General features: G+C 44.7%; 1 protein-coding gene across 2 annotated transcripts in view; it reads right to left on the bottom strand.

Moving 5' to 3' along the window:
* Window positions 1-213: 213 nt before the first annotated feature.
* Window positions 214-11,506, bottom strand: part of Lmln (leishmanolysin like peptidase) — a 62,539-nt gene continuing 51,246 nt past the window's right edge. For both annotated transcript variants that reach the window (XM_034514757.2, XM_076942836.1), the window contains exons 16-17: window positions 9,207-9,417; window positions 214-4,503 (exon numbers count right to left, since the gene is read on the bottom strand). In XM_034514757.2, coding sequence (XP_034370648.1) covers window positions 4,403-4,503; window positions 9,207-9,417 — 312 coding nt within the window. In that variant the 3' untranslated portion in view covers window positions 214-4,402. The remainder of the gene's footprint in view (window positions 4,504-9,206; window positions 9,418-11,506) is intronic.

Here is an 11,506-nt window from a genome sequence, read left to right as displayed (position 1 = left end):
GACCCTCTGGTCTACTTTCTTCCCCTTACCTTGTCAAGTGTTACACACGACCTGTCCCCATTCTGGATATAGAACAACTTTCTTCACACGTAAGTAAAACTGAGTTCTATTTCCCGGTAATAACCTCCTCGTCTTTCCCCAAGTTCACGACTGTGTCTGCTTCTTACCCAGGTTTTATAAAGTCAATAGTTTTAGGTAAAGACAGACTACAGGTTAGTTTCCATTTTTTATTAAAGTTGTGTTTTTCTAAGGAATACAATACACTTAAAAGTCCACCACCATAAATAAAGAACAATTTTTAAATCTATTTTACTTATTAAAAATGTAAACGTAAAAGTCCCAACATAATTTAAAAAGGAAAAAACCTTTCCAGCTCAACCCTTCAGAATGAGCAGCCTAGATTGAGCGTGTCAGTTGTCCTGGGCGGAGGGGTGGGGGGCCAAGGCCATGCCAGGGAGAACTAGTGTTCACTATGAGACCAGCTATGAGGATGTGAGGATGTCCACCTCATGCTGGGACAACTCAGCTCTCTGTTCATCCGGCCTCTAGGTGCGCAGCTGGGCCAGGCTGGAGCTTCCAGGAGGCTGAGCAGGGCCAGCCGTGACTTAGGCCTTGCCAAGTGTTAGTCACAGGGCTTTACAGTGTAAAATTTCAGACCAACCATCTAACTGCTTTGTCCACAGCTGCAAACGGTACTTTTTTTTTTTTTTCTTTTTGGCAGGAGAGGGTATGATTGAGACTTTCTCTTGCTTTCAGTAGCCCAGGCTGGTCTTAAATCATAACTCTACTGCCTCCATTTCCCGAGTGCTAGGATTACAGGCATGACCACCACGCCCAGCTGAATCTGTAAATCTAATTTTGAAGAAAATGCTGATAACATTTCATGAAATACTCTGATAGACTTACTTACGTATCTTCCTAAAACTATTTACAACCCATACAATTATGATAGATCTTTAAATTTCAATAAACTCTAAGCCAACTTAGGCTAAAAACTAATGGTAAGTATAATTTATAACTTTTTTTAGAATTCCCATTTGGTCTTAAAAATATAAGAATCCTATAGGAAAAATCTAAGTGTTACGGGAAGGATGTTCTGCAGGAGAGAAGCGGAGGAGTCGCCACACAGACGACCAGAAGCTGCCCTGCTCCCTCCTGACCCTGCTCAAGGCTCCTCACATGGCTTTTCTTCCTTCCTGTAAATTCTGCAAAAACCTGAGACAACTCACTTGATATGTTTGACACCCAGGGCCTTAAAACACAACTACGTGTTTGAACTGAACACCGAGGTAGTCAGTTTTTATAAACACTTGACTTTTCTGATTCAGGAACGGCCTCCAGTCTACTGTCCCCTGATCATCTGTCCCGCCTCTCTTTTCTGTCTTTCCCACCTGTCCTCTCTTTCCCACCTCACCCTACCATGGAGCACCCTGCTTGGTTCCTTCCATGGGCCACTGGTTTTGTCCTTGCAACATGAAAGGTTTAATCTGCCACTAGCATGAAGTTCAAATTCTTCAGTTCACAGCTGAATTCTACAGCTAATTCTGCACTGAAATCTTGACTGCAGAAGCTATTTCTTGGTGTTATATTCTAAGTGATGACAATGAGCCGCTCACACTCTTCCTGAGTGACTGTCTAAGCCTTGCTAAGTACACCATGTGGGATCAGTGCTAAATGACAGCGACCTTGCTCTGGGCTCACTGAAGAGGAAGAGACAAAACAGACCAAGCAGTAACTCTCAGGAGGTCAGTGTGTTGTGACACTGGCTGCATGAAGTCTCTTGTTTGTGCAGAGAAAACACTGGGACACCACATTCCAAGCTTAATAAATATATATATATATATATATATATATATACAAAAAAAGTCATCTGTAACATTTTCTCCAGAAAGTCATTAGTGCAAATATAATATTAATTAAAAATAAAGCAAAAATATATTTCAAGTATAAAAAGCACCATGCTAGGCAACAATACTACCTAAATGGCGTTACCGCACAACAGGTGAACTGTCGTCAAACCTGTCCCAGACTCTCAAATATACTCCGTTATTTCTTGTGAAATTCTTTATACGTCTTGTAGGAAAACTCATAATCATCATAGATATGAAGGTTTTATGTGTATTTCTTTTTTCTTTTTAGACAGGTTCCTCTCACTGTGTGACCCTGGCTGGTCTGGAACTTGTTTTGTAGACCAGGCTGGTCTTAGACTCAGATATCCACTACCCTCTGTCTCCCAGGTGCTAGGATTAAAGGCGTGTGCCACCACACCCAGCAGATTGTATATTCCTTTAAAAACATACTCACTTTTCTCTGACCCTGTACAACTTAAAGAATGCAGACTGCTGGCAAAGCCTGGTGTACTGGTCTGCAGACGATGAGAGCTGCAGTTGGCAGGGTTTAGGAGCCTCAACTTTGCACAGTGATGAATACCTCCAACTTACACTGCATGCAAGTACATATTTCAAACTTCTGCCTTTAAAAAGAAGGGTGAGAGCCAGGCAGTGGTGGCGCACGCCTTTAACCCCAGCACTTGGGAGGCAGAGGCAGGCGGATTTCTGAGTTCGAGGCCAGCCTGGTCTACAGAGTGAGTTCCAGGATAGCCAGGGCTATACAGAGAAACCCTGTCTTGAAAAAACAAACAAACAAACAAACAAAAGGGTGAGTTTCCTTTTCTCCGAGGCTGTGCCCCTGCCTCCTCCAGTGCCACAGCTGGTTAGTCAGTGCTTACACCATGGTGCTCTGTTCCCTTACACAATTCCTGTCTCCTGCCTACTCCCAAATACTTCATGTAGCCAATACTGGCTTCTAATAGAATTTCCCTATGTAGCTGAGGATGACCTTGAACTTCTGCCTCTCCTTCCCAAGTGTTGGGATTACAGGCCACCATGCTCCACTTGGAAATGTCTTAACTAGAACACACAATAACTATATGCTGAATGGAACAGAGGGAAGAAGAATAGTGTGTCTAAATGTCATGTTTCATTTTAAAAACTGTTTTACATTTACATGAGTGTGTGTATGTGTGTGTGTGTGTGCGTGCACATGTGTAGGTCAGAAGACAACTTTCAGGTGTCAGTCCCTTTCTTCTCCCCTGTTGTCTCCAGTAGTCAAGCTCAGGATTTCAGGCTGAGTGGCAAGTGCCTTGAGACACTAAGCCATCTTGCTGGTCGTAAGGCCATTTCTAACACCACAGTAACTGATTATTTTTAGGGAGAAAACCAGGACATTGCTTTTCCTTAGAGAGTGTCAAAGTTAAGTTACAAGAGGGTTGGTAAGCTCTGGTGCAGAAGGATTGCCTCACAGAATCTGTGTGGTACAGGAGTGTCAGACACGGGAGGAAACAGACATGTAAACAGAGGTAATACACAAGTGCTGTGACCGAGTCCAGATGGGCCGGTGGGCAGGCTCGACCCCAAACCTGTACTTTGCTGTTAGGAAGCAATTCAGATGACCTTGTGATAACTTGAGGTTTTCTCGTCTATGAAATAACTTTGTGATTTAGCAATAATTCGCCCAGTCCTCTTGGAAGTAACTGCATGCCTGTCCATGTCTAAACCTTTAAAATTCACATAGGCCAGAAAGGATCAGTTGGGTTTTGATGGACTACTGTTTGTGTAAATATTACCTGAAGCGCAATCATGTCGCCTTCTGTTTGCATGATTTCAATCCTCTGACCGCACCCTGCACTTCATCCTCTCCCACGGTTGGTTTTCCATGTTGCTATGAAATTAATGAGAAAAGCAAGTGGACACCAAGCTCACAGACCAGGCGCAGAGGGCTAATGCCACACTGACAACAGCTCAGCGAACCATCACAGCTGGCAGGAGAGGCAAACACAGTCGAGTCAGATGCTTTAGCAGAACGGTCGGACAAGGAGTATACCATTGATCTGAGGGTATTTTTGATTTGAGGGTACCATATCCAGATGCTCATTTAAACAGGTGCAGTGCTGGTGGGAAATCTGAAATCCCGATGACCAGTTCTGTACTCTGGAGGATGGGATCCTCAAGTCAAACTCTGGACTGGGCCATCAGCTGCTCTGGGTGACCTTGATGCTCATGAACGCAAATGCTGAGGTATGTGATCACAGCAAATCCCACCATCCACTTGGCATTAAAGAAGAACTGCCAGGAGACTGCATATCCATGAACTCAGGAGCCTTGGGCAGTTCCTCTCCACAACTCCGAGGTGGCTGTGTGGCTGGTAAGGAGTGACTGCCGCGGAACAGTCACACTGGGTGACCCACTCTTCACAGTCCTACTGTGGACGCACTTCCAAGCCAGAGTCAGAACGGCACGTCTGCCGTCTGTATCATCTGCCTGGGCTGGCGATCACCCAGGTCCTGTGCTTTGTTCATGGGAACATGACAAAACTGTCGTCTTGAGAGTTCACTTTTCCACTCCTAGTGCCACACACACAGAAGGAATCCGGCCAGCAGAGGGAACAGATTGCCAAGGAGGAGCCAAAGAGTGACCACCAGGCTAGAAGAACAGGAGCAGAGATCTAGGGGAGAAAACAACACAACAGGCCGTGTGTGATTACATCATCCGATCAAACACTGAGAGCTGAGCAAAGGATGAGAGAAAGGATGGAGCCACAGCTCAGGGAGGGGATGGAGAGGGCTGGAGCCAGAGCTCAGGGAGGGGATGGAGAGGCCTGGAGCCAGAGCTCAGCAGAAGAGCACTTGCCCTGCATGCTGGAGGCTATGGGTTCAATCCTTAGTGCTCCACAAACAGGCGTGGGTGTGCAGTTCTGTAACCTAAGCACTCCAGAGTCAGAGGCTAGAGTCACCATGAGTTTGAGGCAACCTGGTCTACACAGAAAGTTCTAGGCCACCTTGGGTGAGAATAAAACCCTGTCTGAAAGTAAATAAAAAAATTAGTTTAATATTTTGAAATATAGTATTACTTCTGCAATGAGTTTAATATTCTGAAATATATTACTTCTGTAAGATGGTTATGTGAACCAACCAAATGGGAACAATAAAATGAATCTTTCCTATCAACTACATATTAAACCACTACATTTACTATAAATTCCATCAAAGGACCTGTGATGGTTCGTATTTGCTCGACCCAGGGAGTGGCACTATTAGAAGGTGTGGCCTTGTTGGAATAGGTGTGTCACTGTGGGCTTGGGCTTTAAGACCCTCATTCTAGCTGCCTGGAAGTCTGTACTCTGCTAGCAGCCTTCAGATGAAGATGTAAACTCCCAGCTTCTCCTGCACTGTGCCTGTCTGGATGCCACCGTGTTCCTGCCTTGATAATAGACTGAACCTCTGAACCTGTAAGCCAGCCCCAATTAAATGTTGTCCTTATGAGAGTTGTCTTGGTCATGGTGTCTGTTCATAGCAGTAATACTCTAACTAAGACATAAGTTGGTACCAGAGACTGTGGTATTGCTGTTGAAAGAAATAGAAACTTTTTGAGACCTCTAGCAGATAAAGTGGAGCCAAGCTGGCTATGTTTCAGGAACTTAGTTGACTGAAACAAGGCGGAACTAAGAATTCAGGTCATCTGGTTCAAGAGCTCTAGGTTCCAGGAACCTGGCTAACCACAAAGTAGATGGTTGAGCAAGATTAAATTCCTGAGAAAAACATGTTCAGGGTGTTCCCCACATGACTGACTAAATGATGGGCTGGTACTTTCCACTGGTATTCCCCCTCACCCCCTGGTTTGTGGTTTTTGTTTCCTTTAAATACCCTTCTCCCCCTGGGCTTGGGGTCGAACTCCTCTACCCCTGCGTGGGTTATGAGTCTCGACCTCAGCCAGCTGATCCCGAAATAAAGCCTCTTGCTGTTTGCATCAAGATCGGTGTCTTGCGAGTTATTGTGTGGCCATGATATCCCGAGACTTGAGTGAGGGTCTCCCCTCTTGGGGGTCTTTCACTGTGATAGGCCTGACCATGCTTTTGTTTGGAAGAATGTGGATTATGGGACTTTGGATTTGGAAAGCAGTGGGATGTTTTAAATGGGGCTTAATGGGCTATCCTAGTAGGAATATGGAAGACTTTGTGACTGAGAGTGATTTGAACTGTGCAGACCTGGACCAAGAGTTTCAATATGTGGCCTAGAGACTGGTTTTATGGTATTTTGGTGAAGAATGTGGCTGCTTTTTGTCCTTGACTAAAAAGTCTACCTGAGGCTAAGGTAAAGAGATTTATATTAATTACATTGACAAAGGAAGTCTCAAAAAAGCCCAGCAGAGACTTTGTTCTCTGGTTAAGTCTCATGAAGAGTGTTTTGAACAAGCATAGCAAGTATCGAAAGAAAAAATACAAGATGTGTAGTTCAAGTAATAATAAAGGGGCACAGGAAATAAAAAGGAGCTGAATCTTATATTCAAAGATAAAAAGAGATTAAGGGAATGGTGATCTGAGGGCAAGATCCCACTAAGACCCCAGCTAAGCTTGTTTGTGTTTGCAGTTGAACAAAGAATACTTTGGACTTTTAATCTGGAATGAACTACAATCCAGAAAAGGAGGGAACACTTGGGATCCAGATCATGAGCCTGGACAACACAGGATTTTGATCTGGATCTTGAGGAACAGTGGCCATGAAAATCTTTGGGTCCAGGCAAGGTAGTATAAACCTTTAGACTCAGGAGACTGAGGCAAGTAGACTTCTGAGTTCAAGGCCAGCCTGGGTTGGAGCAAATTCTAGGTGAAGAAATGGTGTCTGTTCACAGCCCTAAAACCCTAAGTAAGACAGGACCTAAGACTGTGCCATTTGAAATAATTCATTGTGCTGTTAGGAGAGTAACTGTAAAGAAGCTGAGTGGGGCTGTGTAGACGGCTTCTGCATAGCAGCTTGAGGCTGCTGCTTGAGGGGTTTTGCAGCTAAGATGGCTCCCAGCTACCGCCTGGGAAGCAGTCTGCTCTAGACTTTGATCATTGTCTTTTTCCCTTCTGTGATTCTGTTTTATCTGTTTCCACTGAGACTAGTCCTGGGAATCCTTCTAGGGAGCTAACAAATAAGGACTGTCCTGAAGACCCCCAACACACATACAAACCCTCTGAATTCACTATCTGACCCAGGCTTGATGACAGGTACCTAACCAAGCATTTGAGATGCTAAAGTAAGGTTACCACCCTCAGCCTATGTTACATAGGCCAACTCTGTCTCAAAAAGTCCATAGCTTGCTCTCTACTTAAAGAACTTAGGGTAGGGAAAAACCCAGGCTTTGGGAAAGACAGGAAGTTAACTTTAGAGTGTATAAACTTTCACCTGTAAGCTGTATAAAGCCATCTACTTTTCGTTTGTTTCTTTGTTTGAGACAGACCATGTATCCTAGTTAGAATTTCCATTGCTGTGAAGAGATACCATGACCAAAGGACAACATTTAATCGGGGCTGGTTTACAGGTTCTGAGGTTCAGACCATTATCATCATGGTTGGCAGGCACGGTGCAGGAGAAACCGAGAGTTCTACATCTTGTTCCAAGGGCAACAGAAGACTAACTTCCAGGCAGGCAGGCAGGAGGGTCTCAAAGGCCACCTCCCACAGTGACACTCTTCCTCCAATAAGGCCACACCTCCTAATAGTGTCACTCCCAGGCAAGCATTCAAACTACCACAGCATGGAAGCCACTCTCATTTAACTGTCACTAAAAAAAATACTGACATTTGGGGGAAACTGCATATGGTGCTTATAGTTAATATTATGAAATGCTAAAAGCCATACTTTAAGGATTCATAATTCTGCTATTAATTCTCAGTGTGGACACCTTCATTGAGGCCTTCTGAAGCCAGTCCTTTCTGACCTCCTCCTGGTTCTAAAAAAATGCACTGGAATGTGTCACCTTAGACTCATGGAATGAATAGAAGACTAGAGTATCCCTAATCTGAATACCTGAAATCTAAAATGCTCCAAAATCCAAACTGTTCTGGGAACAGAGATGACCCCACTTGTGGAAAATCCCGTGTCTCACTTGATCAAAACAGAGGCACACCAAAAACACTGTAGCAAATTACCATTAGGGCATGTGTGTGAAGCATATATAAATGTCAATATATTTTGTGTTTTTAGATTTAGGTCTCATGCCAAAGACAGCTCACTTGTATATGCAAATGTTCCAAAATCATAAGACCTCTGAATTCCAAAACAATTCTCTTTCCAGATCTTTCAGGTAGGAGTGACCACCCAGTCACACTACAGTACTTTTTAGTGAGAGCCTCACCCTTATAAGCCAATGTCTTTCTCCTTCTGTATGTGCGTTTGTCTCGTGCGCTTTACTCTTCTCTGTTGGTACTAATCCTATTTTGAGTAGCTTGTGTGTGCGCACGTGTTCATGTGTGCACATGTCAGAGCCTGATGTCGGGTGTATTCCTCTACTCTCCTCTACCATATACTCCCTAGACACGGTCTCTCAGGGACCTGAAGCTCACTGACCGGCTGGCTGGCTGACCAGTGAGCCCACAGGATCTTCCTGACCCCACTGCAAAGGACTGAGATTAGAGGCAAGCACCACAATGTCTAGATTTTTATGAGGGTCCTAGGGATTTGAACTCAGGCCCCAGTACTGTTGAAGGAAGTGTTCTATCCACTGACCAGTCTTCCAGTCCCCTTTTTGAATATCTTACTTCATTATGATATAATTAAAATATGGTTTCTTTTTGTATTTGATAAGTAGAATTTTGTTCACTCTTAGTTTCAAAATGAGTAAGTGTATATTTTAAGATGTAGTTTGAAAATTAAATTATCTCTCTCTCTCCCATCTCAGGCAAACATTTACTCAAAATGCATAACATTCCATCCCGTTTTTCATTAATAATATATGTTTTGATATATTCAGTGACAAAGGTTCACCCATGCTAGTCATGGTGGTATACTATTATAATTCTAATAATTGGAAGTCTGGAGAGGATCATGGCCAAGGTCAAGGCTAACCTGGGCTACATTGTACTTTCTAGAAAGAAAAAAAAACAGATTGAGCAGTTGCACACACAGTAAGAAAATAAACAGATGGGCACTGTAGCACATATGTATAACCCCAGCACTTGGGATGCAGAGGCAGGAGGGCCACTGTGAATGTGAGGACAGCCTTCAAGTTTACAATAACAGCAGGATGCAGGATTTTCCTAGAGAAGCTCACATCAGAGGAGAAGGAGCTTGGCCCACTCTGGAGCCCTGTAAAGGGACTTCAATATCCTGTAAGGAACAGTTTTCTCTTTACTTGCCCTCATTCCACCAAATTGGTGAGTACTCACCCAGAGGAAGGGCTCGAGTCAGGTTGGCAGCTGGAGGGTCTGTTTCTGGTGGACACTGCTCACAGAAGTCCCAGCAGGAGGGGCACAGCAGGTTTCCATTGTGAATCCAGCCGTTCATCTGAATTCGGACTGGGAGGACCTGCCCCGCCCGGCTACACAGGTACGAAGTGTCTTGAACCCAAACCTTTAGACCTTGAGGAGAACAAGAAACCTTCAAATAGGGGAGAAAGGTTAAGTCAGTGAGAGTTCTGGATGGACACTAAAGTTTACAAAAATGGGGGCTGGGAAGAGATGAGCCAGTGAAGAGCTGGGTGTGCAAGCACCGAGACTCGAGCTCAGATCCCAGCATCCACATACAATGCCAGGCTTGTGGAGGTATACACAGGCCGATCCTGAGGCTCACTGGCCAGCCAGCCTAGCTCAATCCATCAAGACTAGCTGAATCAAGCAAACTCTGGGTTCAATGACCCTATCTCAAAAAAGAGGTGCAGCAACTACTGAGGAGTAACACCTAAGTCATCCCCGGGGCCTTCACACACAGGTACACACGGCCATATACATGTGTGCACAAACAGGAACACATAGGCACATATCATAAATGACCAAAATGGTTTCCTAACATGCACAGTTTGGGATGTGGGCATGCCTTCAACTCACATATTATGAGTTAAGGTATTTTAGGTTCTAAAAGAATTCTACTTGATGGTAGTAGGTCTTCTCCTTTTCTCTCTCTCTAAGATTTATTTATGTGTCTCTGTGTGTATGTCTGTATACCACCTACAGGGGCCAGAGGAAGGTTTGGGGTTCTCTAGAATTGGAGGTACAGGCAGTTGTGAGCCACCTGACATGATGCTCGGAATAAAACTCAGGTGTGCTGGGACAGCAGAAGGCACTTGTGACCGCTGAGCTCTCTCCAGCCTGTGGCTGTAGCCCTGAAACTCTGGCTCAGCAAAGTGAATTGAGAGGCCCTGGAAACCTGCACACTCCAGCTTGGTCTCTTCAACACTTTAGGCTTCAATCTCTGCCAAGCAGAGGCGAGTCCAAGAGTCACCAAATTCTGCAAAAAGGTCCTGGGTACATTTATACAGTGTACACACACACACACACACACACACACACACACACACACACAGAGAGAGAGAGAGAGAGAGAGAGAGAGAGAGAGAGAGAGAGAGAGAGAGAGAATTTTGCAGTGAAAGCTCTTCCTGCTTTCCTGCCTACCCCTGACTTTCTGCTCAGTGATTAAAAATGTTTACATTGACTATCTTTAGATTTGGTAACATCTTTAAAAGCAAGAATCAGGAAACCCATTTTAAAGAGCAGACACATTAACGCTAACCTTGGGGTGGGCTAGCTCAGGGCTGCCTCATGTTCATGATCCTTCTGCCTCGGGCACTTGAGTGTCAAGATTACATACCTGGCTGTTCAATTTGGAGGTAAAATGTCCCCAGCAGGCTGTGCTTCAGCACTTGGCCCCAGCAGGTAGTACAGTCTGGGAAAGGGTGCAGAGCCTCTGGGAGGCGGGGACTGGCTAGGCCAGAGGTTCTCTACTTGTGGGTTGTGACCCCTCTGGGAGTCAAACAACCCTTTCACATGAGTTGCCCAAGATCATCAGAAAGCACAGATATTTATGTTATGATTCATAAGAGTAAAAAATTATAGCTATGAACTAGCAATGAAAATAATGTTATGGTTGGGGGGTCACCACAGCATATTAAAGGGTCGCAGCATTAGGAAGGTTCGGAACCACTGAGCTAGAGGAAGCGTGAGCCCTGAGGTTTACAGCTTAGACCGACCTCAGATGGACTGGCTTCCTGCCCTGGCTTTGTTTCCTGGTCTGCTAAGAAGTGAGCAGGCAGTGCCATCACACACTGCCGCTGTCCTTCCACTGTGATGGGGATGAGCCATGTCCCCTGAAACTGTGAGCCCAGATAAAACTCTTCTGCATTAGGCTGCATCCTGTGAGGTATTCAGTCATGACAACAAGCAAAGTAACTAACTCTTCTTTATTAAACTTCTATGCTGAGGACCAAGTCCAGGGCCTAGAAGCTAAAACTTAGCGATTTCCCCATGCCCTGGAGTCACTGGTTACCAACCACTGCCACTGCGCTTGGCTGAGGTCTACAATACAGGCTCTGTCCTCCAATAGCTTCTAAAAAAATAATATTTTTATTAAATCTTTAAGAATTTTATACAGGGTACTCTGAGGATATTCACCTCCTCTCCCAACTCCTCTCGGATCCCCTACCTCTTCTAGTAGCTCTAACTGAGGAAGTAAGAGTGGGATGCAAATTTTAGTT

Source organism: Arvicanthis niloticus, chromosome 12 (genome assembly GCF_011762505.2).
Source record: "Arvicanthis niloticus isolate mArvNil1 chromosome 12, mArvNil1.pat.X, whole genome shotgun sequence".
Lineage (NCBI taxonomy): Eukaryota > Metazoa > Chordata > Mammalia > Rodentia > Muridae > Arvicanthis > Arvicanthis niloticus.
This window is presented reverse-complemented; position numbering and strand designations above follow the sequence as displayed.